Source organism: Acanthopagrus latus, chromosome 1, assembly GCF_904848185.1.
Source record: "Acanthopagrus latus isolate v.2019 chromosome 1, fAcaLat1.1, whole genome shotgun sequence".
NCBI classification, from domain to species: domain Eukaryota; kingdom Metazoa; phylum Chordata; class Actinopteri; order Spariformes; family Sparidae; genus Acanthopagrus; species Acanthopagrus latus.
In genome coordinates this window covers 10,296,376-10,323,282 of record NC_051039.1, presented here as the reverse complement: position 1 = coordinate 10,323,282, position 26,907 = coordinate 10,296,376, and the positions used below count along the sequence as shown (strand labels likewise).

The window sequence follows — 26,907 nt, the reverse complement described above, 5'->3', positions numbered from 1 at the left end:
AAATCCGAAGGTGTGTGTGTATGTGTCTGTGGCTCCCGAAAGCGGCTGAAGAATTGCACTCACCGTCACGCACACGACAGGGTATCCATTGGGCGGGTGGGGCTGGTCTTTGGTTTTAGCTGTGTCGTCGTACATGAGCAGGGAAACCACCTGGGGCACGGCAGGGAAGGTGACATCTGCCACACTGTCCATCTCCTCGATGTAGACAATGGCCTTGTTCATCTGGAACGAGGAGGAAAGGCCACGTTAAACAGTCAGACTCCTCAAAACCTGAGAAATAACTGCACTGAACACTATCAACTCCAAGAAAAACCACAATATATATATTTTCGGCACACCACTTCTCTCAAAATCACGGGGTCATGGGAGTTGTTGTCTTCATTGTTAGACAACCACCGTCACTGATGAGCAGAGATGTTCGTGGACAAAGCGTTATGTTGTGTTTAGTTGTGTTTTGCTTGCTCGAAAATTATGGAACATTTGGGATAATGTAGTTACACGCCTCAGCAAAAAATATACAGGTTGTATCTTAATGTCGTGGAGGTGAACCAGTGTCAAAACAAATCTGTCAGTACAACATCATTTTTAAAAAAAACATTTTTTACCATTCCTCTCCTCAGGTTTTGATACTCAACATCTCTGAACCGGTCATGCGAGCCGAACAGGTCTGACGTCCAGTATATGGGTAGAATGTCCCAGTTCTGTTTATAGGCGTGTCTACTGTTTGGCTCTGCTGGGACATTCCCCATCAGCATCTCATTCCAGAGGGAAAAGCTTTTTATAAGGCTCTGTGGTTCAAGGCGCGCTGACAGCAATGCCAGCTGCTGCCTGGCTATTTTAACACAGGCTGACATGACAGGGCGCATGCTCTCACGTGTGTGGATACGCGGCACTGTACGTGCACGCATGTACAACTTGCTACTGGTTTGTATTTGTTTGCGTGGCCCTTTGTGTCACCTGTATCTCAGCCACCATGTTGTCATCCGGCTTCATGTGCACGGTGAAGGCCTCCCTCATCTCTCTCTGGCCGTCGTACAGGATCTCAATCTCAACGAAGTGCTCCTTCTCGCCCTCCTTGAACTCGACGTCTTAGACACAGAGACAGTGAATTGAGCAACGATGAAAAAACGAGTTCACATCAGGGGGCAAATGTGCAAGGCACTAAAGCAGGTCCTCACCCTCTGACAGCGGGTTGTAGTCCTCTCCAGAGGTCGCAGAGCCGTCCTTGGTGTGCACCCTCACCACTGAGACCTTGGAGGTGTCTCCAACACGCAGGATAGGAATCTTCACAACAGCCACGTCACCTTTGATCTGCGGTTCACGCACACTGTACTTGATCTCAGAGAAACGGATGATGGGCTCTAGAACAGGAAGAAAGTTAGAATTAGATTGGACTCTGACATTTTTTTGGCTTCTTGAACCAAAACAGGAAACACACAAAATCAATTTTGCTACCTGTAACTGTACCTGTTTTTTTTTTTTTTTACGATATATAGATGTCCAATTTTTGTATTATTTTTTTTTACATTTGTTTGAATTAGTTATTTGGCACGTACTGTCTTTCACATCTGTGACGGTGACCAGCGCCTCCTTCTGCTCCCCGATAGAAGCTCCATATTGAGACTTGCTCTTGGGAGTTCCCAGGACGAGGCGGAACTCCTCATCCTCTTCATGGATGGAGTCGTCCATCAGGCTAACCACACACGGCTTCTCGCTCTCCCCTGGCGAGGCAAGGTTAACGTATTTAGGTTAATTGCTGCAGGATATAAAGGGACGTTTAGGGAGCAGAGGGGAGGTCTCACCTGGCAGGAAAGTAATGATCGATCCGTCAGTGTTGGGTCTTTCGCTGAAGTCCATCATGACCTGAGCGGAGCCTTGGCGGGTGTAGCAGCGCACCGTGGACCTGATGTTGATGTCTCCACTGCGGTACACGATGGCTGTCACCTCCCCGTCGGACTCGTCCACCTTGTAGCTCCCTTCCTTAAACTGAACCTTGGGCACTGCAAAGACAGAAGTCAAGTTGTTACAGGAGAATCTCTCAGCGTTTTTAAGTAAAGCCGGATTCAAGATTCATTCATTATTATTTTATCAACCTAACTGATGATTATAAAAACTGTGTAAAAACAATTAGTACACGTTTAAGAACATTATAAGTCAAATCTTGAGACTTAAATTGGATCAATTATTCATAAATTTGCTAAACCAACTTTAGACCCATACCAGATTTTTTAAAGTGTATTTTTGAAGGATTGTAAATGTATATGATATACATAATTTATATAATAATATTATTATTGTGTTACCTCTAACAATATATTGCAAAACATAGTATTTCAAATATAAATTATTCAGAATTGCTTCTGTGATTTGGACATTGTACTTGATTTTTATCATATTATAATGAATTGCGCAGCCTACCATTTATTATTCATTTACGCACTGCTTATAAATACTCAATAGGGAGATGAAAAGAAACTAATTGACTCAAAGCAACTCAAACAAAATAGAGTGCAATGTTACTGCAGGTTTGGACGTTCTTCACATAATAAGGTTTCATATGTCTGTCCGGCACTCACAGTCAGTGAACGTATCATTGATGGTGATGGTGGTCTTGCTCGGTTCTCCCAGCACAGCATTCATAGGCATCCGTAACACGAGGTCAAAGGTCTCCGGCCCCTCCAGCTCTGGCTGACCCAGATCATCCAGGATGGTCACTCTGAACGTCTGCATGGTCACTCCAGGGGCAAAGTCCAGGTTGCGACTTATGCCGACGTAGTCCAGCCCAGCTGTCAGACAGAGAGGAAAACCCATGAGCGAGGCCTTTGATGAAGTCGTGACTACGTGTTGGCCACTGTGTCGGACTGCTTAGCGCACCTTCTGCAGAGACGGGCTCACTCTTCCTGGAGCGGACGGTGACGGTGGCCGTCTTGGACAGGTCGGTCCCAGTCCTCCAGACCTTCACCTCAACGTAGCCCGAACTCTCATCCACGATGTACTCAGGTTCCCCAAAATACAGGGAGGGCTCTATGAGAGTGGAAATCAATCAAATCAAAGACAGAAATATTATTATTCATTTATAAATTCATTTATTTATCTGAATATTGTATTTTCACAAGTTTTTCCTGGTTGTGAGAACAAAACGTCCCCTTGTTAGAAGGACGGAGCAACATCAGCTTTTAGTCCAGGTTGGGTGTTTTTTTTGGTCAGTTTTACATTCAGACGACATATTTTGAATGAGCCAAACAAACACCCTCATTTCTGACTCAGCACAGGAAGAGAGCTGTCATCCCTGTTATCCTCCCTCCCCCGCTCATCAAAATCCAGACGGCTCTGTCTGAAGTCAACGCCAAAGGGCTGCGGATACACCTGAAGACTAGGACTAGGGTGTGTACGCGCAGAGGGATGTTCCCCGTTTCTGATGATAGAGCGGCTGATAAGCAGTATGGTGAGGGTTTGGCAGAGACACAGAGGCAACCATCTTCTTTACAAAGACAGAGGGCAGGAATTCTGACCTCTGCGTCACTCTGCCAATTTATCTCTCCTCACTTCTGCATAAAGTGTGTTGTCATCACACTCTGTCCAGCCAGTGGTCGCAGCGATCAAGTGATGGAGGCGCAAATTCAGACCTAATTCAGACTCAAAAAAGAGAAGAACATAGAAACTGGGAAATTTAAGGGCACCCTCTATAAAGGGGTTTCTAAATCATAATTAGTGGAAGAAACTATTAATACTCAGCACATTATTAAGGTTTTGTAGATCAGCTATTAGCCATCAACAAGAGCAACATTCAAGTTGCCACTTTGGGAAACATCTCTTTGTTTTCTAGTAATAATGCAGGATTAAAGATTAGTATTACTAAATATCAGGGTTTCAAGTCACCAACTAAACGGTGTGTGCATAGATCCATCCTGATGAGTAGAAAAACTAAAAAGGAAAAGGAAGTGTGGGGTAAGCAAGGAATTTATCATGACTTGGCAACCCCAAACCTGTCCATTATTTCTCTTAGCAGAATCAGTTGCCAATAAAACACACCCTGGTGTTGGTAGAGACAAACATGAGCTTATTGTGTCGAGTGTTAGCTAAGATATTGCTGAATAAGTGACATTTATATTTTTTATTTATTTATTATACATTTATTTATTTAAGACAGTATTCACACATATACTATATACGTAAATCACATTTGGCAGGTTATGTTCCTGTCGCGTAGTAGTCGCGTTCAATTATTGGTCCGTGGGCAGAGTTGGCAGATCTTGGGTTGATATAGAAGTTGACTGACGCTGCGACAGACAACTGATGCTGAGGGGAGGATTCCTGGCACACTTTCAATGCCTTTCAGCCTCCAACCCGGCTATTTAGTACTATAGGGAGGATGAGAAGGAGGGGGTTGTGTGAGGGGAATGAGTGCCAACATGGCAACCTCAAAGATCAGTGGGAGGAAGACCCAGATAAATACGGTAACAATGGAGGCTCGACGCTGGAAAGAGTCCAAACCACAAGTTTACTCAGGCAGGCAGATGGTAGTACACACACACACACACACACACACACACACACACACACTGAACCAGATTTATGGTGGGGTGTTACTTTAGGACCCACCAAGAAGTATGCCACAATAGAAGTTTACACTGAGGAGTCTTCTCTTGTCTCTTCACATGTCTGGGAATGCACGCTGATTATTTATACATAAAGTCCAATTGTGCTCCTGCTCCAAACTGGGCGGGAGGGATGCTTGCTCTGCGAGCAGGTCTGTCGCTACAGCAAGTGAGTACAGGAAATTAGCCCCGGTGAAAGGTCGGAGATATAGAGGAGGAGTGTGAGGAGCACAAAATGACAACACGAGTCTGGCTGTTACTGGTGGTAAAAGAAAGACGAGAGGGGCCTAAAGGATTTTAAGAATCTGAGCATTAAGTTTTGTCACATTTGTGATTTACGGCTTTTAAAAAAACTACCCGTTGTCTCAAGTTGAAATCTAGTAAGACGAGTATCTGTGACGGCATCAGGTAGCATAGCCCTGAATACCTTAAAACAGGGGAGAGAGTAAAAACATGCCAGTCATTTGGATTCCCTGCATAGCCCTCCTCTCTCCACCACCTGCCTTTTGGTCCCCTGCAGACAAAGGGATGCCCTCTGTTTCCCCTGAGCTCTCCTGAATGCCAATGAGGACGGAGGTCGCTCGAGGAGCAGAGCGAGGTTTAAAGTCCTTTTATCTGCCAGACTGCCTACAGTGTAGCATAACATCCAGCTACACGCCGTTCTCCCCCTAAACACCTGTCCATTGTTATCTTGTCTCTAACACTCAGACAGACAGACACAGGCAGACGGAGCATGGTGGATAAATGAGGCAGAGAATGTAAACAAAGCAGTCAGACCCCGGCACAGGAGGGGTAATGGATCTCAACTTACTCTGTAAGCCATTAAGGCAAGTACAGTATCCAGGGCTTTTGATTTGGCGACTGGTGTCACCGGGCTGTCTGTGCACCTTTGGTGGCTTAATGGTGTGCAGAGCATCAAAGGGTCACGGAGCAACAGGATCATCCATAACTGCCACCAAGAACTCAGGCCTGGTCTATGCATATGCGCAAGGTTTTGAAAAACACACACTTTCCACTAGGGTTTCGGCTTCTTGTCCAAACGCTAACAGATATATATATATATATATATATATATATATATATATAAAAATGGTGCATAACAGAGTCAAGTCAATTTAGAGCCCAAAGTCGGACATCAAATTGCCGTAAATCCTTGAAGAAAAGAGCATCTTCCAAAAATAATGTTTGAATTGATCATAAATCAGCCCATCTGGCATCTTTATAGCCCACTACACAAGACAAAATGCATTTTATCTGCTTTTAAGTCTATAAATGTGAATTTACTAAAGCATGTGTAAGTTTGTTGGTAGTTGGTAGTTTAAACTTGAGGGTCAGGAATTTATTGTTTCCATCCATCCTTCCATCCATCCATCCATCCATCCATCCATCCATCCATCCATCCATCCATCCATCCACAGAGACCCATGAAGCTTGCAAGCCTGAGAAACTGTGGTAAATCCCACTAGGCTCACCGTCATCGCTGTCTGCCAGGATGGTGACCCTGGCGGTCGGGAAGTTGGCGCCCACCTGCCCGCCCATGGGCATGCTGAGGCTGACGTTGAAGCTCTCTTCCTCCTCGTACAGGGAGTCGTCGATGATGATGATGCGGCAGAGTTTCTCGCGCTCGTCCTTGTCAAAGCGCAGCACGCTGGTGTGGTCCTCCAGCCGGGTGATGTAATCGGAGTAGGACAGCACGGTGCTCGGTATGGTGCCTGTGGCCGTGGCTGAGGAATTATGGGAGGAGAGAAAGGACGAGACAGTAAACATGAAACTTCAGCTAGTCCTGCGGGAGTGCTGGTAGCATGAGATCTTAAAGGGAAATGGTAATAAAATACATACATATAGATAATGTTATGTAATATAATACATAGAAAATAGCAAGTGAAAATAATAATTAAGGAAAAAGTGGGTTAGCGCGCTCCCACATTTACTTTTACTGCGTCACCTACATTTATCTAAATTAAAAGTGTCTTTACATGTAATCTTGGGATCCTTTCTTTTCTAAGACAGTAATTACAGACACTTTCGTCTCACCTTGCTGAGTGAAACAGACGACCATGAGCTCCTGGCTGGCATCTCCTGAGCGCCGCACAGGCACTACCAGCTCTCCGACGTCCTCCTCAATCTTGAACTCTGCCTGAGGAATGAAGACCGTCGACTCTGTTGTGGAAAGACAACCACAGCCTGATGAGTGATCGCGAACGCGAAACTCTCTAAGCTGTTCATGTCTTTGATTCAGTAAGTCGTTTATGGTGGTAAAACTTGATTGCTGGATTCCTACCATCTCCAGGATCCACAATCTCGACTGTTGCAGTGTCGGGAAACTCCAGCACGGCCATGACTGGATCTGACAGCTGGATCTCGAAGGTCTCCGAGGTTTCAAACTCCTGGTCTGTGAAGATCTTCACCTTCCATGTTGCTGTCGTCTGGCCGGGGTTGAACTGGACCTGCTTCTGGGCTTTGCCACGGAAGTCCTTGTCCTTCACCGCTGTCCCATCCACGGTGCCAATGCCTGAAGGAAAGGGATGTGAAAAGAGTCGTTTGAGCTGTTGTCTTGTCAACATGGCTCCTGCAGTGTTTCACTAATCAAATTCCGGACAATAAATATAATGATCTACATACTGTAGATACTGTAGAAGTTTCAGTTGCTTTGATTTATACATGGATACAATCTGCATCGATGCAGAGATGTAAACAGACTTTCTCATTTGCTGTCTCGAGACAACATTTGCAGTGTTCTGGCAACAAAAGTGAGTCTTTAAACCCAAATCTGGATCTCTTCCTCGCCTCAACCCAAGTGTTTTTTAACTTAAGCAGACCTTCACCAAAGTGTTGTCAAAGCATAAAAGAGACTCCATACAATGCCAACATTAATTCTGGCGATTGGGATGAATGTTATTTATAGGCGTTGTCAGTGGTTTCCTTTCTCACATCTTCAAAGACAGAAGCGTTTGTGATGACACGGTGCTGTGATAAATCTGTTGCATGCAAACGTCTGACGCAGCCACAACCACCAGCATGTTGACATTTCCTCGTGACCTCTCCTAGGAAAGGTTATATGTGCTCTCAGTCGCACCTCTTTCAGACAACGGAGGAGTCAAACAAGCACCTTTTGGGACCAAGCGCTGTTATTTGGTGTGGTGCTGGTTTAAAAGTTTCCTTCAGTTTCGCTGCGGGGATTAAACGAAAGACATCCTGCAAGGACCTTAACATGAATCTGCGTAGATTTTTAAATGGGAGGGTTATGTGATGACGGTTTATAGCATGGCTGCCCTTTAAAACTGCACATAAATAATATCATACGGGCTCCGGAAACAGCTAAAGGGGCAATAATTCTTTGTTAAATTGTCAGTTTAATAAGGGCATGTTGTTTAGTGTCATCATCCTTCATGTCAATTAATTCCTGACAGGAACAGGAGCACTACAAAGTCTGATGATGACACTAGAAGGAAACCAAAGTAAAAAAATAAAAAATAATCCATAGAGTTAATCCGTAAAGTTAAGGACATCCATTCAAATGTTAAACAAACGGCCTTCAGCACTTACTGACGAAGGAGGTTTCCCCCAGGTAGCCTCTGCGTTTGAGCGTCACTTCCAGGAATTTGGCGTCCTCGTCCACTAGATAGTATTCCCTCTCCAGAGAGATCCAGGCCCAGTTGAGCCGGAATGGCTGAGGCTTCAGTTTGTTTCCACCTGAAAGACAAAAAAAAAAAGGAGCTTATCACAGCAGGTCTTTATTTGAAAGACGTCCTCCGCTGCACAGTACAATGAGGAAACAATCTATTAAGTTCACGTTAGGAGCCACTGAGGCATATAAGCGTCAATCTCCTCCGGGCTCAAAGATAAAACGAATCAAAGGGGCATTTTAATTTTGGAAGGGAAACATGATAACTTAATCCCGGGGCTTCCCTAAACCTCACTTCACGGGGCCTTGAGAAGACCTGCTTCTTATTTCCTCTGATTTCTCATCCACTTCTACTTAAAGCTCTTTCATTCTATAAACCCTAAGTGGGGTAAGATCACAGATACACACGGTCTGCTTACGGAAAAAATTTGTCCAAGGATATATTTTTTTAATGAGCTGACCCCTTTTTTAATCTGCCTCACCCCGTCACGTTCAAGCTCTGCTGCTCTCCCGTCTTGCAACAAGGTGACGTTTTTAGTGTTTTCAGGACAGCAAGATTTCTTCTGGCTCTGTTAGAGACTTAAAAGGGGGACCAGACAGAGGACAGATACTCTCCTACCCCGTGGAGGAATGTAAACAAGGTACATTTACTGCACAATCTGAGGTACTTGTTCGTGCCACTTTGTATCTAATCCGCCACATTTCGGGGGTAAATATTAAACCTTTTACTCCGCTGCATTTACCTGACAGCTTTAGTCACTACCTACTCTACAAATCAAGAAAAAAACTTGTTTTGTTATAAATAAAACCCAGATATGCTGATTTTCCTTTGACTCATTTTAATCACAGGACTCCTACAATGTAGCATAAGTACTTTTTAATGCCTGTCACAGAGTTTGTGCTCATAAAACACTCAGAGTGACCTGCCACTGATCCGCAACTTTACACCCAATCCTGTCCTTAATCCATACTATCTCATGACTCATGTAATCCCTCAAACTGTCAGCTCAGTTTTGGTCACTGACGTGTTACTGACTGCCTAAGAGATATTTAAGATTATAGGTTCTGCCGCACAGTCTGGATGTTTTGTTTTTTGTTTTTTGTTTTAACAACAGCGGCAAAAGCGCTTGAGTGTCTTATCCATCGGTGAGATGAGCCCAGTGACCTGTGACTTTGGATGAGAAATGGGTCAAGATCAGTGGGTTTCTTGGATCAGGGGGGGGGGCTTTCTCCTTTTAGTCGTGCACTGCTGGTCACACTGACAGCGGCCCTGTTGACCTGACTAAGAGGAGCGAGGGGACGTCAGTGGGTCAGAGGAAAGACTCAGCGGTCCATTCTTCCACAAATAGTAAGCAGAATATCATACCTGTCAAAGCAGTTTTAAAAAAAAGAAAAAAAAAAGTAAAGACAACAATGGCGAGGAGCATCTGCCCGTCCACACAATGAACCAGCAGTGAGCTCAGTTGCGCCTCAGTGAGGACGAATGCGGCTGCAGTCTTTACGCTGCATGACTGAGGAGAATGAAAACACCGGGGGGGTGGAGTGTGGGTATTCAGGACGGGAAGGGGGCCACTTCCTCGAACCCACATGTCAACACTGGAGCCAAACCAGGCCGAGTCACAACAGGGGCAACCCAAAGCCACCGAGACGCAGAGGCACGTTCAGATGGAAATCATAGCAAACAAGTGGACAATGACAGCAATGACAACACTTCATTAGCTGGAAAATGTGAAGACGGGACAGTAAACATAGAAGTCCTTTGCAGTTTCTCCATACAGAATAGACTTGAAGAGGACAGCGGGGTCAAATGATTGCAGGCAACATGGAGCACACGAACTCGCCCAGCGGGCACCGCTACTGTACCCTCAACCATGCTCAAGTTTCCAACACTCACGGCTAAAAATACAGGAAACATGTGTCTTTTTTTGCTTGCCCCAGATTCTTCAGTTGTTTCAACACTTCACGCATAGAGGGACACATTTAGAAATCGTGTCGTGTGAATTAGTTGTGTTCAGTGCAGAAACAGTAAATGTATATAAAACATCTGGCCAATACGACTTCTGCTCGGTCTGCACGTCATGAATGGCTGAGCTGTTCACGACAACTCCTAGATGAGGCCTGATGTCTGTCTTTGTCTTTGACAAACTTCAATTATCAGATTGTTGCAGTGCTGGAAAGAGAAAGTGTGTCCTGGCAGCCGGCCCTGCTTGGAGCTGATACGAGGAGAAGCTTAGTCAGCGGATATCATCGCGGATTATCAAATGAACACGGCGGAGACAAAAAGCCGCCTCTGTTTTGGCATCGAGCAATCGGACAGCTTTAGGTTTCTGCACCGCTACAAGGAGTAAAACAACGAAGGTTTTATGAATGAGACAAGAATACAGCCTCTCCTTTGACATTTCACAACTTGTTTATCTATATTGTGCGATGCAACAGACACCTATAGAGCCCATAAACAAAGGATTTTAAGAAGCTTAGAAGTACTGATAATGGGAATACTTTAGCATTTGTTTGTCGTGTTGTACTCCTGTAACTACACGCTATCTTGCCAACGTTTGGGAGTTGTATGTATGAACTGTATAAACTGTAAATAAGCAGTAATAAGTCCTTTCTCGGGATGATAAAAGTTTCTGAAAATATTGTCACAAGTATTTAAACACTGACCATATTTACTTCAAAAGTCAATTGACTCGTTGTATGGTCAAAACAGAATACCTTAGCAATGACTCATTGGAAAAAAAGTGCTACCTGATACCTGCATGGTAACCGGAGGCACAGGTGTAACATGACATGACATGTGAAATGACATAATGGGAATGCAGGACTGGTCATCGTATCCATAAGAATCTGATGAAAATATCGGGCCATATTTCAAAGTAAAACAACATACGGAAAACATATATAAAAAAAACATTGGCTTCAGTTAGACAACAAGTTACGTTAGCAATATGCTAACACCACTTAGTTAACATGACTGTTTTATCGTGTCACATGATATGACCATGAGAAAGTGTGTATTTATTCTAAAATATCAACACACATCTTAGATGCAATTGAATAGTAAGAAAGTGCTAACGCTAAATGCTAACGCTGGCTAATAGGTTATTAAATATGCTGTTTTGTATTGAAATATGGCCCAATGTCCCTCCGAATCTTCACTATCAGTTAGCAATCAATCAGGAAGTGGTGACTGACAACAATTTGTCAGTTTCCCAATGTTTACATGGCTCGCAACCTAGAAAGCAGCAGCATACAACGATCCAAGCAATTAAGCTTGCCAGTGTGATGTCACAGGAAAATGGCTGCTGTGTGAACGATGTCTACAGATATTCACTGTGGAATTGTATAATAACGTGCGTAAAGTAGTGTGGTGGAAATTTCTGTCAATAAAAGAGTAAAGTCAGATCTGTCTTTTCGGTAAGTTTAATCCAACCATCTGCAGATGGACTCACTAGTAGTTGCTGAAATCTGTTGCAATTCGAAAACAAATGCTTTAATTTAGTCACGTGCAGCCTCATCTTGAAAGTCTCCACAGCAACAGCGAGTTTTGTGTTTCCACATCAAACAGAAAGAAATCTGTGGGTTTTTTTTCCTTAACACACTAAATATAGTTAACCTTCAGCATTCAAGGAACGCCCACACCGCACTGAGGCCAACAGAACTGCGGAGACCAGTGAACAAGTAACATCTGCCATTTTCCGGACCACTCAGTGGGGTTTATTACGCTGTGTGGTCAACAGGTGCTGTTTCTGTGCTGTACAAGCGCTACAGGTGGTTACTTTTGTCCAGAATAACTAGTGTCCCCTCGATGTCGCTCTTCTTCACCCTCCCTCATCTTTTCGTAGACATTTTCAAGTATCTTCTAATTCTCTGTTAACTCATGACATAACATGAAGTCAGACAGAGGAATAACAAGCTCAAGAGCATCAAATCAAAGCTCCCTCTCCATGTCTCTTTGCCTTTGTCTTTCTCTCTCTCTGTGTGTCATGAATCCTTCCTTCCCGCCAGACTCCCAGATAATGTGGAGCAGAGTGACAGCTGTACTCCACGAACCTCCCTCCCCCCCTTTTCTCTCCACGTTCCCCTTCCTCCCTGTGTCGGCTTTGTTCGCTGAGGGGACGAACAACTGAGGGGGACAGCAGGCCGCAGTCTGGGTGGGCCAGATCTACCACCATGGCATGCCTCTCCGCCTGCCTCCACATTGTTCGCACCAGTGTAAGAGAGAGGAATCTCCCTTTTTCTCTGACTTCCATTGTTAGATGTTGTCAGACACTGACGCTGGGGCTGGCAGTTTGAGTCTCAACACACCAGCAAATAATCAAGATGCCAGACTTCCCAGGGCATCGCAGAGAGAAAATGGCTCAACTTCGCTCAAAGAGAAGACCTGTGCGGAAACAGAAGTCAAAATAGCCGCTCTGACGTGATTTTAAACATGATTAACGGTCCGATTTTTATGACACGCGTACAATATTAGACTGGCCATCAAATCCAATACATACAGTCGCCACCCGGCTCGGCTCACATTTCCATTAGCTTTTCAAACTGACAATCATCATAATTTCTGCTGGGTTGAAAACTTTTATAGGCCGCACATGTTTTTTAAATGTCCCTGTTAGCGGCCATTTCATAAATTAACTCCAGCGTGATTGATGATTTTCACTGACAAGGGCAGGCAGAAAATATCAGAGAAGTACAATAATGTTTTCCTGATTTAGGACCTGAGTGAGACTCACTGGATGCCCTTGAGATCTTCATTAAAAGCTGCCCGGCTTATTTTAACACTGTAAGTCACATAGAGGCATGCAACAAAGGGTAAGGTATATTGGTGGAGAATTTGATTAAAAAACTCTGCCCTGCAAAAACACCATACATAGATGCAGTGGGATAGTGGGTCAGATCGGAGATATGATCGGAGAGGAAGGTCAATGTGAGGCTTTGACGCTCACCAGCATGATGCAAGGAAGAGCAACCTTCTAAGAATATCCTCATCAAGTGACAAGCATCACCATTATTATATTTCCTCATTAATCATCTTGATATAAATACTGGGGAGGTTCCAGTCAGCTATGCGAGGCATTCAAATACCGTTTTTTTAAGTATGGTCTATTAAACAGTGTTGTAAAAGTACCCATAAGTCATACTTGAGCAAATGTATGGACATTGTGTTAAAACATGTCTTTGGTTAAGTAAAAGTCCCCATCCTAACTAGTACATGAGTAAAAGTCTTGAAGTACTTAATATTAAATGTACCATTACTCAAAAGAGTAATATTAAATTACACATATATTTATGTAAACCGTGAGCTGACCACTTCTTTGCCCGGTCAATCATCAGAACTGATATTCAGCATTTTTCTTCAGAATAACTGAATTAGAAAAATATGGTACTAAAACCATCAGTAACTAAAATCATCAAATAAATGAAGTGGAATAAAAGGTACAATATTTGCCCCTAATTTGTAGTGGAGTGCAAGTATAATGCTGAATTTTAACATCATTTTAACATCTTAGGTACGGAAGGAGATTTTTCAAATAGTGGAAGCTCTAACTTCCTCTCAGTAATCCCAAGTATCCGTGTCAGGAATGCTGCATGATTATATATATTAATAACTCTTATCATTCCTTCCGGACAGCGGCAGCATGTGCTGTAAATCGACACATCACAGTGGCTCGATCGCTGCCGGATGTTGTAAATCATGATTTGACAGCCACATCCTCTTTGACCCCTGCTTGTACCGTTTGGCATAGTGACACAGATGCTTGCGACACTTTGGATCCATCTCAAAACATAGCAAATGTGATGCGTGGAATTGCTCCCTTTCGTCAAAGTACTTTTTGTAGTATGATATATAGGGATGCATGAAAAGCGGGGATAACCAAAAGAAGCTACAGATTAGACGTTATCCAATAATGTTCTGCAGCACGCTCAGATGTTTAGCCTCCTCAGAAGCTATGGTACTGGACTGTTGCTATAAACTCTGTCGTTGGGTGTCTATTTGAGACATTATTCCCCTTTTCTTTCTCCCATCTGTGTCTTTCTGCTACAACCTCCATGCTGGCAACCTACGTGCTGAAACTGGCGAGTTACTCTAACACTGACCTGGTGGCTAATGATGCGAACCTTAGTAACCTAGGAGCTGTTAACTTTAATTTGCAGGGATTTAGCCATATCAATGACAGGGCTTGTGTACCAGCATGTAAATCAAGTTCCCCCCAGCACTATTTATCACTACTTTAGTGAGCCCAAAATGATTGTGATTGGTTTAAAGAGTCTTAAACCCCCAATACCAAAATAAGAAATGGGGCAACCAGGCCTTTCTCCAGTGCTGACAGAGAAGAAGAACTCTGAGACTTTCCTCCGTCCTGGCTTTGACGGGCCGATCGAAACCATTTATCTATTAAAGTGCAAGTCTGATATACTGTCTATGGTCTGATACAACGTTCTGTGAGCCAACAGGGCTTGAACACGAGTAAATGTTCAAAGTTGAGGTAAGTAAGTAAGTAAGTAAGTAAGTAAGTATGGCGATGTGACTAAAGGAAAATTAGTGGATGACCAAAGATATCAAAATTCATCGCAAGGGGGACAGAAACATCTAAAGTGAATTCCATGACAGTCAATTCAGTTGTCTTCAAGGCATTTTACTCAAAACCACAAGAGTAAAAGAAATGGTATCGCCCTCTGATCATCATGGATGTCTGCACTAAATCTTACAGAAAATCATTTCAAGAGTTGCAGGGATGTTTCAGGCAATTTGACACAGAATCTGAACAAACAACATTGCCGTCCCCGAGGCCACGCTGCTAGCTTGACTAAAAAGAAAAGGACAGGGGAAGCAAGTAACTCAATGACAGCTTGGCTAGGGGCAGCAACAGCTTTGCCATATGAGAGCAGATAAGAATAACTGCTGTAGCCATACATCATAACTCCCCCACCCCTGAAGCCTTCTGACCACAATAAATCAAAGACGAAGGAAAAAGGACAAAAAAGAAAAAGAAAGACGGAGAACTAGGTGAACACAAGGTTCACTGAGAGGGATATGGGGGGGAAAACCCTGCAAGGAAAGAAAAGGAGAAGAAATGGAGAAGAGGTAAAAAGATGAACACACCACATCTTGGAGGAGGGGGAGGAAAAAGGAAGGGTGAAAACAGGGTGGGGTGTGGTGGCGGGGGGACTGAGAGGCCTCAGCTCCATCACAGGGGGCCCCGACTGTGGCACCATTAGCCAGTAAATCTCCTGGTGACTGTTGACACGGGTGACATGTAAGATCCAAAAACACAGTTAGGAAGTCAGGGTGTAACATGGCCGTGTCAGTCAGCACGCAGCCCCCACTGTACACCAGAGTACACCCACTGTGCTGAGGGAAATCCACAGAAGTCGAACCGTCGTACAGCCAAGAGTATACAAACTATCCATCTCGTTTGCGTTCATTTTCCCGTTCTTGATATCATTGCGCCCTCTGGGGATGTGCCCCGGGCTCCTTTCGCAATGGAAGCCTGCAGGTTATCGGGCTATCTGCGTTTGGGTTGGATTTCTTGCGGGAGCTCAGAGTGGGGTGACGGGGGTCTTTGAAAGGGGATCCCCCGCCGGAGCCTTCCCTCTCACGTACACACCTGTCTGCTCGGGATACCACTTCACTTCCAGGCCCTGCTCTGTCTGTGGCCCTGGAGTCTGGAGTCTCCAAGGAAGTGCATTCCTCTCCCGGCTCTGAATGATCACATAACACTCAACCCACCGGGGTCTATGATCCCTCTCCGCTGCTGGAAGACTATATTGTTGCTATTGCAAAAAGCACAGAATGCCGAGTCAACTTCGGTGAATGCAGAGGCTCTGTTCTCTTTCTCTTCTCAGCCTGTAATCAGCAGAGTTTGATTAGTACTGCTGTGAAATCGGAGGCTATCTTGCGCCTAAGATTGGCAAGACGAGGCAGGATTTTTGAAGACCAATTGACTACAGAATCTAAAGATCTGACATTAAGACTGAGAGATGACGTCTCAACACGTCTGACAGTATGTAAAGGGTGTCTTCTCTTAGCCTGTGGCTCACCGGGCCCAGGTCTGATGGACAAGGGTATATGCCAGCTGTGTATCCACTTGTAAAAAACAAGTATTTATTGCCTCAGTAGCCCCACTCTTTGAATGGCTTCAGGGAGTATCTGACCGGGTCACTCGCATGCAGGTTATTGCTTTTCTTTCACAAGAAATTCCCAGCAGCGAGATGGAATCACCCAAGCTGAACTACAGTTTGTGTTTGAGGTCACTGTCACACCACGGCAAGACAGCTACATTTGTTTTTCTAACTGTTTTGTGAGAATTCAACAGATATTCTAAATGAAAACACGATAATGATTATGTTGTGACAGTGCTGTGCCTAATGTCTGGTAGGTTTAGGCACAAAAAGACTCAAATGTTCCAGTGTACAACCTCAGTATATTACTTAATTAATCATAAATGACTCGACGACCAAACTTGAATTCTGCATTGCAGCTTCTTTCAGCTGTGCTCACTGTTTTTTTCTGCTTCTGTCATGTAAATGATTTAGGCAACTTCAACACATTTCTGCAAAGAGGTCATCAGCCCCGACGCCTGCGTGTTGTGCCCTGACTTGACAGAGCGACACCAACTCTCTCCTCTAAGTCTGGAATTTAACCGCTGACGGGCAGGTCCACGCTGAGATCCTCGGCGTGAAACTGAATGGGTCCACTCCTGACCTCTAAGACACACTTCAGCTGTGGCTGACCACACACGCGCTAGTGCTGCTTCAGACATACTTAAAAGCCTCAGATTAAGATCTAAGTGTATCTGCAGATGCATACTCACAGTACATAGTACACATACATGCAACATTTATGCCTTTAAAGTGTACCAAAGCTAAAATACTCTTGAGGTTTTAATGAGTTGGATTTTGTGAAGCATCAGTGCATGTAGTGGCAGGTACCCTTTACAGGCTGCTGAGACCCTTAAGCAGCTAAAATGAGGTCACACACAAGCTTATGTTAAACATAAGAACTTACTTAGATGAATAGTTTGAAAACAGAACAATTAAGCCTGACTTACAGCAAGGAAAAAAAAAAAGCGTTACAGAGGGAGATTCGCAGATCAGGGAGTCACTGTTTGGATCCAGCGCTAGTTTACGTCTCTGTCGGTCTCTCATTGTAAACTACAACAGAGGTATCTCCAAAGAATTAGCCAGTATTTGTATTACACACTTCAAAATTGTAATCATTTCAATGGCAAACATTTCTTAAACATTTATCTAATGCACACTAAGTGGGCTGACAGAGCCCTGTTTCAGGGGATTATCTTGAGTGCAAATCTCTAAAGACCCAGAGTTTTGCTTCCCACACAAAGAGCTCACCTACTTAGATTGATAAGCAGATAGGCTGACCATCCGCATGCTCTCCCCTTGCATGTCCCTGCACGTCCAGGCTAATACCGCCTGCCCCCAGGAGTCACCTCCTCAACACTTCACATTAGTGATTCCCCGCCTGGCTTAAGTGACTTTTTATCTGTTATTTGATCTTTTTCCGGATGTGCCTGTGTGTTTGTTTCTGTGTGTGTGTGTGTGTGTGTGTGTGTGTGTGTGCCTATGTGAGCGAGTGCGCAGGTGGGCCTATGCAAACAAGTTGATCTATTACGTGGAATAATGTATGTATACGCTATTAATTACTAGCTTGTTATAGTGCGAGCTGAAAGCAGCGCCGTCTGTGGCCTCTACATGTGAACCATGGTCATCCAGAAACAGGGTTTTGTTTTATGTCCCAGCCTGCACCGCTGCACCTGGTTCAGCGGACTCGGCTGGAAGCTTAAACAATGTATGAAAAGTGACTGTTGAGCTAATTGAAGCCCTTGCGCTCTCTTCCTGTGGCTACACCTCCATTTAAAGACAGAAAATGCTAACCAGCGTCGCTTCATGCAGATTGATAGCTCGCAAATGTCAGGTAAAGAAATAATAATACTGCTGAGCTGTATAGATTGAACAAGTCACCTTCAGAGCTACTGATGCTTATTCAAGTTAATTATCACCTACTTCACTAACAGTCTGGGGAAAAAGTTAATTACTGGGAGCCAGCTGACGCTAATAAGAGACTTCACTTTGCTGACGAAAAGACAGTAATTTGACAAAAAGACACATCCTCCCAGTCCTGCCTTCTCAATGGCCCTGATGGCGATTGTGTGGTATTATCACCGACACGGCCCTCAATCCAGCGTAATTATAGACTCCACTTTCCCTGCTGCATTGATTACATTTCCAAATCTTGTTTTGTGTTTTATAGCTGATACTGAAAATAGCCAAACGCCACCTGTTGCATTTATTGCTTTGCATCTTCTATATTTACGACGTCGTTCAAGGAAATCTACCAAAGTGTTAGAGGGGACAAGCCCAATACAGTGCATCGTCATCGTCTGTGCCATGCACGTGTGGTTCATTTAAAGAGAATTCTTTAGGATGAACAGGAGAAGAAACTTGTTCACAGATACATGTAGGTATTAATAATATTTAACAAGCAGGGCACATATGACAGGGGGACTATAAGGAAATATAATATTCAGGGAATAGACAGACTTGCAAACACATTTTTGACACTATTCAGGCAGCAATCGACCCTTTTCATTGCCAAATACTCTTGTTAAATACTCCTACACCTTTGCGCATTTCAGGGTCACTTCAAGCACAGGATGAAAGGAGACATTTGAACCTGCCCTGAGGGGAAAGGATCCTATTGTACTCTAACAATAAAGTTTAGAGCATGAGGTAGCCCCTCCTCTGTCAGTTTTACCGACCCACAGTCAGTGTTTGGCTTTAGTCCCCTTTGACCCCTGTTCTTTAAACCTGGTACCCTTTCCAGTCGGGCGCAAAGAGACGGTGGCTCTATACTGGGTGTCAGTCATGGCCAACTGCCTTAAGTCTTTGTGATGCAAACATTTGGGAGATTGACAGAGCGCAAGGGGGTTTTCATTTTAAGAAGCCATTACAAGACAGATCAAGCCAGTGAGGAGCCTTCGGGCAAATGATTCCAAAGTAAATTTGGTGTCAGTGCACACGCGTATGACATATTAAAGTATTCCTACCGTTGTCTTCGATTGTGAAGTAGAAGATATCACTCGTGGCGTTGCTCTTATCCAGCAGCACGTAACAGATCTTCATGTCATCGATATCAGCTGTTGGTATGACAAATATAGAGAGATAGAGTGTTAGCTGAAAATGTTAAGATGACAGCCACTTTTACAAGGTTCTGGTTACATCCCTTCAGCTGCAATTAAAGTGATATGGGCCATGGGTGACGTGTGTTGAAGCATTCAGGATACTATTATATAGTAAAATCATATTTCTGTAATGGATATTTTTAATAAATCGACTTTCTGTTTTATCAGAAACATCAATTACAGAAATATAAGCTGCAGTAGTTATTATGATTACTATAGATAGTTGCATTCATATTAGTATCATTAATAATTGTTTTATAAGCTCCAAGTATCATTGCACAGTAAATCTGATTATCTTATTAGCTGCTAACTTTGTCTATCTGCTGTTTAGTGCTGTGCAGGCAGTGTACAGTGGCACTATTACAGCTTTTTTTTGCTGAAAACAGCCTCCTGCTACTGCTGGGAATCAGGTGAGAAGGTTAAACTGAGCCAAAATACTAAATGTGCAAGCCATTAAACCAAAACACAAGTGAATAATGCTCAAATGTTTTGTTAAGGTGAAAAAGTAGCTGCAGCGTCAAATTGTAATTGAGCTTTTTCATATAACACAGGGTCATTGAATCCACTGTTAATAGCATTAGTTTAAATGTTCAAAACTCTGTTAAAAGATTAGATGGCGGGACTTCAGCCTACCTTGTGTGAAGCTCTTGATGCTGTCGTTGCCGAGAGCGGTGTTGATGATGTAGCCATGCAGGGGCGCCTCAGACACCGTGTATTTCAGGACTCTTTGGTTGCTGTCACGGTCCTCTGATCGAAGGGCCTTGCTGGTGAACAGGAAGCCCAGGTGGCCTGTTTGGAGGAGCTTCAGCGAGGCAGCAGCTTTGTTGACCACAATCTGGGGCACACCGTTGTCCACAGTGTTGACGTGGATAGTCATCATCTGTGGCTTGCGTGTCTCGTACACAGTGTCGGGGAAGACATAAAAATCAGTATGCGTGCCATCTGTGACAGTGAAGGAGAAGCTGTCCTCGGTGGTCTCTGTGCCGTCGTGCCTGTAGCTGATAAGGTTTTCGTTTAGGTCCTGCTTGGAAAAGGTAGCGATTGGTTTGGTGTTGTTGAAAAGCAGCTGCCCGTGCACCGGCACCTGGGTGACGATGAATCGCAGTAGGTTGTCGGGGGTGTCCCTGTCCTCAGCTGTCAACTCAAACGGGGTGATAAGCTTGGTTTCTCCCTCCTCCACCACCAGTTTGTTTATAGTCAAGACAGGTTTCTTATTATCTACATCAGTGATGGACACTCTGAAGGTACGGAAGACGGGATTGTAACCGTCTGTCACCTCAAACTCAAAGCTGTCCATTTTCATCTCATCGTCGGAGGTGTGGATGTAGTAGACCTTGTTTCCAGCGAGCTGCAGTTGGGTGAAGGTGGAAATGGGAACACCTGGGTGGTCGGTGCTCTCCAAGTGTCCTCTGCTAGGTGCTCTTGTGATGCTAAAGCTGAGATATTCATCAGGACTGTTGATGTCAGTGGTGCTGAGGAGGTCGGTGGTAAGAGTTACTTTCCCTCCTTCTTTTAGTGTCACACCTTTGTTGATAACATCTGGAAAGACCATGTCAATGCTTCCGATGTTGATGTAAAAGTAACGGTCAATAAGGGGATTGATGCCATCTGTGACATCAAACTTCAGCAGGTCACGGATTCCCTCCTGGCCCGTGTGCACATACTGGATGAGCTGTTTGTCGATTTCGTCCTGTGTGAAGTTCATCCCGAGGGTAATGTTACCTCCGACATCACCAAACTTGCCTATACGCTGGAGGTATCCTTGGCCTGGGCCGTAACGCACAACATATGTGAGCTCTTTGTCCTCAGAGTCGAGATCTGTGGCCTTCAAAACCCTGTTACTGATGACTTTTGTCTCGCCAATCTCAACGTCAAGGCCGTCGTTTATGGCCATCCTGGGTGTCTCGTCGTCGACAGAAATAACCATGATAAGAACTGTTTTTTCCACTTTATGTTTACCATCTGAGAGCCTAATTTCAAAGCTGTCCTCTTTGGTCTCTGAGTCATCGTGTTCATAGACAATGTTGGATGCCTCTTTGATCTGTTCCAAGTTGAATTTTTCCACTGAGACGGTGCCAGTGCTGAGCTGCTGAACGATCGAACCATGCTTGGGGTTTTTGATGATCTCAAAGTGCAGCTCGTCCCCGGGGATGTCAGCATCAGCCGCGTTCAGAATTGGCGTGTCAATGACCAGACTCATGCCCTCCATTACTATGAACTCACGGATGAAAATCTCAGGCTTCTCGTCATTGGCTGGAATGATGACTATGGGGAAGAAGTGGCGCTCAGAGAAGTTAATGCCATCTGAGCAGCGGAAGGTGAAACGATCTTCCACAGGTTCAACCCCTTTGTGGATACTTTGGACATAGTAAATATGACCGAGGCCAACATCTTTGATGCTGAAGGCCGTGATGGCCGTTCCAGCTCTGGATTTCTCAGAGCCTGCAGCTGGTGAGATGTTCTCAACATAGCCAGATGTTGGTTGGACGATGATAGTGCACAGGATATCATCATTGTCAGTGTCAATATCCTCGGCTTGGATGTGGTCCAGAGTAATGACATTCTTCTCTCCTTCCACTACAACAAATTGCTCCACAACGCTGACAATAGGTGGGATGCTGTCAACAGGAAGGATGGTGACATGAACGGTCACACCTTGGACCTTGTTGCCGCCGACAACCCACTGCTCTGACAAATCGGACAGAGTAAGGTTGAAGGAGTCGTGTTCTTTGAGTGGTCCGATTTCACCGGATGTGTGAACGTACACCACTGCTCCGTTAATGATGTCTTCCTGGGTGAATCTCTCAGCAGAAGCGCCATTGACCAGGATTTCACCCAGCCTTGGAGGCTCCTCAACAATGAAAGTGAGCACGAGGTCATCTGTGTCCTCATCACGGCCCTGAATGACATTGCTTGTAATCTCCGTTGCTCCGTTCTCCAATACATCGATGGATGCTCCGAGCAGACCTTCTGGGAGCATGATCGTGGGGGACTCATCATCGACTGGCTCGATGGTGATCTTAATGATGATGGGGACCTCATGAAAACCGTCACTGACATCGAGCTTGATGACATCACTGAGGGATTCCTCTCCACCATGGGTGTAAGTCAGGCGATCGCTTGCGATGTCTTCAAGTGTGAATGTTTCGCTGATTGACATTTCAATCCCAAAGTACTGCAGCTGCCCATACACAGGAATCTGGGTCACGGTGAAGACAATATTTTCATCGTCCGTATCTGTGTCTGTGGCATGCAGCTCTTTCTTAGTGATGACATATGTGCTTCTCTCCATAACAGTGAACCCTGTGTTGGTGATAAGTGGGGGTTTGTTATCAACTGGCTGGAGGAAAATGGTGAAAAGTCCTTCTGCTGTGTTACCAGCAGTGTCTTCCACAATGAATGTGAACTGAGCCACTTTTGGAGTGATGCCCAGCTCCTGGTTTGGAGGCTTGTAAGCTACTTTGTGGTGATTAATCTGGGCCTGTGTGAACTCTGTAATTACAGTGTCAGGGCTGTCAGTCAGGACAATTTCACCTAAGGGGCCTGGATTGTTCTCATCGGTGTCAGTTGGGGTCTTAACAATGGTGTACTTAAGGTCCCTGTCATCTGAATCAAGATCACTATAACACAAGAACTTTTTCTTGAAGTGCGTCAGCTCGTACTCTTGGACTGTCATGTGAAGGGTGGTGCCTGGAAAAAGCTCTGGGGCGATGTCATCGACAGGATGGATTTTGATGGTAAACATGTGCTCGCCTGATTGATTAGGAGGGTCATTATCGTCTTGGACCCGGAACACAAAGTGATCAATGACCGTGGTGGTGCTATGGGGTCCGATGTGACGATAGAACAGCTTTCCATCAAGAATATCCTGCTGAAACCATTCAGTCACCACCTGCTCAAACATCTCATCTGTCTCGCTGAACTTCCAGAGAGACGGGTCAGACGGGGGCTCCACTTGCCTCAGCAGAAGCTCCCCTACATTGGAGTAAGGCGGCTCCAGGATAAACTTAATGGTGGAATCTTCTGAATCAATATCTGTGGCGCTCAGGATGAAGGGAGATATCTGCATGACTTCATTCTTGAAGAGCACCAGGCCGGTGTTTGCATTTATTATAGGCGGCTCATCATCAGTGGGAGCAATAGTGATTGGAAACAAAAACTCCACTTCATTAGTGCCGTCAGTCATTCTAAAAATAATGTTATCACTGTAGGTGTCGCTGCCATCGTGCTGGTACACCACAATCCCTGCATCTAGATCAGCAGGCGTAAAGAACTTCCTGCGAGCACCGAGTACGGTCAGGTCTCCATGCTTCAAGCCATCGACAACAGTTATTTTCACATCTTCCAGGTTATCCTCATCACTAATCTCTAAATTCTGGGAGCTGGAGAGAGCCCGGGACTGCCCTTCAAACAATAGCTGCCCTGTATTTTTGGTTGCCACAGGAGCCAAGGTATTCATAGGCTTCACCACAATCATAAAAGCAAATGTATCCGATACAGCGCCATCGGTGTCTACGATTTCAAACTCTAGCTGGAAAATCCTCTCTACTTCTGAGTCCTCTGAGGGTGGCTTATAAGCTATTTTAAGATCTTTGATGTCTCGCTGATAGAAAGAGGTGATTGGCAGATTCTGGTCATCAGTGCTTATGATATAGCCCTGCTCGGGGCTCAGTGGTGAAGTAATGTTGAAGATTAAATCGTCTGGGTCTGATTCAACATCTTCAGCGGCCAGCATGTCGCTTGTAATAGCTGTCATCACAAACTGATCAACCTCCATCATCATCATGGCAACAAAGCTGGGTTTAGGAGCGGTGTTCTCCGCACCCTCTCTGATTCTAACCATCATTTGGAAATACTCTTGCATTATGGTGTTGCCTTCATTATCCTGCAGCTCTACCATCATTGGAATATAGTCTCTGTTTGGTGAATTGGTTTTAGCTGTGTGCTTATAGCGAATGCCCTGTTTCACAAACTCATCACAGTCAACCATCAGGCCATTTGACGGGTTATTCAAAATTGTGCCATACCTGGGAAGACCTCCTTCGCCGACCAGAGTGGTGATCTTACACTGTGTGACCTCGTCCTCAAAGGAAAACTCCAGAGCCTTTTTGTCAATAGGGTTGCTGTCGCCGCTGAGCTTCTCAACATTAAGAGGCATATTCCTGGTGAGGATCTCAAGCTGCTGGAAAACCACTTCAACTTCCAGCATGAAAGGGATGATAACTGTGTCTGTCTGGGAGTCGTAACGAAGCTGCAGCTTCACGCGATCCTTGCTGGGGCTCCGAGATCCAAAATGAGTGTATTTCACTTCATCTGGTCCGAACGAACAGGGGAACTTTTTGGGGGTCAGCATCCCAGGTTTCTGGGCCAGTGGGTCATTGTCCAAAACTGTGATGTGGCAGCGGTCACCAGGCTGCACGTCTGTTACCAAGTCGTTCAGAGGGTCCAGAAACACAGACCTGCCAAAAGGCACCCTGATCCCATTGTTAGCAATGATGATGTTGTCTTCATTAGGTCCAGATCTGTGGTGATAAAGGTGAGCTGGGTCAAACGGCTCTGCATCTACTGAGGTTAAAGAAAAGCTGACAGCAAATGTCACAAGCAGGCATCTCAAAAGTGCCCACTTTTGTGAAAGTGGGGAATTGTGCAGACAAGCAGCCATATCTGCTGCTAGTTGCCTTGCAGTTTATTTTAGTCAGCAGTAGCAGGCAGATTCTTGTCCCACGTGGGGAAAAAGCATAAAAAACAGAAAAGTCTCTCTGATGAATTGGGCCTTGGAGTGTGTCCTCTGTGTCTCTCTCTGTTTCTGTGTGGCCACACAGAGACACAAGTGTGGTGAATGCTGCAGGGCTGTGCAGGTAATAATGAAACAGTAGACAGTGACAGGCGCAGGCCCCGCCTTCAGTCAGCGCAGGGAGGGAGCCTCCTGCCCCCATGGCTAATTTAAGCTAGACCATTGGACGAGACTGTGAGAGTGCTCCCTCAACCAACACCCACCCCTCTGCCCTTCTCTCACTGAGGAAAAGTGGGGGACAAAAATTAAACACAAAAGCTAACTTAAACTTGTGTGATCAAATTTGTTTTATTGTCTCTATTTTATTTAACATTTAACACAATTAAAAGTGTATTTATTGCACATTTAGGAAATAACAATTTTTTTGCGTTAGTTGATCATTCCATTATATCTTCATGATTCACTTGTAATTACTGTGTACACAAGAATTTAATTGTACAGAGTGTATTGCACCAGTGCACTGAGGGGTAAATGCCATGCACCAAGCATAATGAAGACATTGCTCCATATGAAGTGTTTGTGCAATTGCTTAAAATGTCATTGTGAGGTCAGCTAAATATGCTCTGATGTATCATCACTGACCTGTGTGATTTAACAACCTGTTTTAGAGGCTGGGTGAAACGGCATCAGGATGAGAACTATGTGAATGAAGTGAGCAATCACTAATAACAGGACCATCAAAGTCTCTATTTCAAGGCCAAATCTGGCATCCCAGCGCAGGTTGAGGGGAATAACTCTGCAGTGGACACCCAGACCTCTTAAAACCCTCAGCTGAGGGGTACAAGTACGACAAATCTAGGTCAAATACCAATAATTCCGCAAGGACTTGAGTTCTTACTCAGGCTTCAACAAACCAAAAAATGGAGCACAATCAGACTATACATGACTCGTGTGAAGTGATCCTCCAAAGCTCCTCTGAGGTTGTGTCAGTGAGACGCCTCGGCACCAGAGTGGCCATTGGTCCCACACTGAGGGACAATAACCTGACATCAGCTGGCAGGACAGGTGTATAGACGCTGTTTGGTCTCACACACGCAGAGTAAACACAACACGGCTCAAAACACCACTCGGATCCTCTCAGATGAGTTTTGAGACGGGAGTCGGAACCCAAGTGTCAAACTTGAAGAAATTTAAAGATATCGTGTTAAAATACAACTCTATTAAAAGTGAAAGTTGTCCACAGAAATAGAGTGGATGTCTTAAAGTAGCTGACATCAAATGTACTGAGGTATCAAAAGCAATTTTAAGGCATTAACTCTCAAAAGTTTAAATAAAGGTAAATTACACATATATTCACATGTATGTTTCTGCTGTATACTTTGGGTCGACTGATTATGGCCAGCCTAATTATTGGATCTGGTCTTTTTCTTTTTTGGGAAATTTATTGCAAAGCTTCTTCTTCTTTGGTTCTAATGTAGCTTAGGTTATCAAATAAATGTGATGAAGTAAAAAGTACTGTGCTGTTTGTCGCATTATACATTATCTTAGAAAACGCTTCCTCTTTTCTTATAGGGTCAAATTAAATATATTTCATGAGGGCAGAAACAAACTTTTGTATCCCAAGTAAATGTTTAAAATTGTTCTAGTGTCATAATTCAATTTATTTATACAAATGTATGAAGAAAACACATCAAACGGGCTGTTTCGGCAGGGATACTGACGAAGCACAGCGTGGAGAAATCAAGC

General features: G+C 44.4%; 1 protein-coding gene across 1 annotated transcript in view; it reads right to left on the bottom strand.

Moving 5' to 3' along the window:
- Positions 1–25,089, bottom strand: part of frem3 (Fras1 related extracellular matrix 3) — a 31,258-nt gene extending 6,169 nt beyond the window's left edge. Inside the window, exons 1-13 of the mRNA XM_037110312.1 lie at positions 20,061–25,089; positions 19,293–19,382; positions 8,145–8,291; positions 6,880–7,110; positions 6,633–6,758; positions 6,071–6,322; positions 2,875–3,024; positions 2,577–2,786; positions 1,803–2,000; positions 1,557–1,721; positions 1,179–1,361; positions 958–1,088; positions 64–222 (exon numbers count right to left, since the gene is read on the bottom strand). Of these exons, the coding sequence (XP_036966207.1) occupies positions 64–222; positions 958–1,088; positions 1,179–1,361; positions 1,557–1,721; positions 1,803–2,000; positions 2,577–2,786; positions 2,875–3,024; positions 6,071–6,322; positions 6,633–6,758; positions 6,880–7,110; positions 8,145–8,291; positions 19,293–19,382; positions 20,061–25,089 (7,071 nt within the window). The remainder of the gene's footprint in view (positions 1–63; positions 223–957; positions 1,089–1,178; positions 1,362–1,556; positions 1,722–1,802; positions 2,001–2,576; positions 2,787–2,874; positions 3,025–6,070; positions 6,323–6,632; positions 6,759–6,879; positions 7,111–8,144; positions 8,292–19,292; positions 19,383–20,060) is intronic.
- Between the last annotated feature and the right edge of the window lie 1,818 nt (positions 25,090–26,907).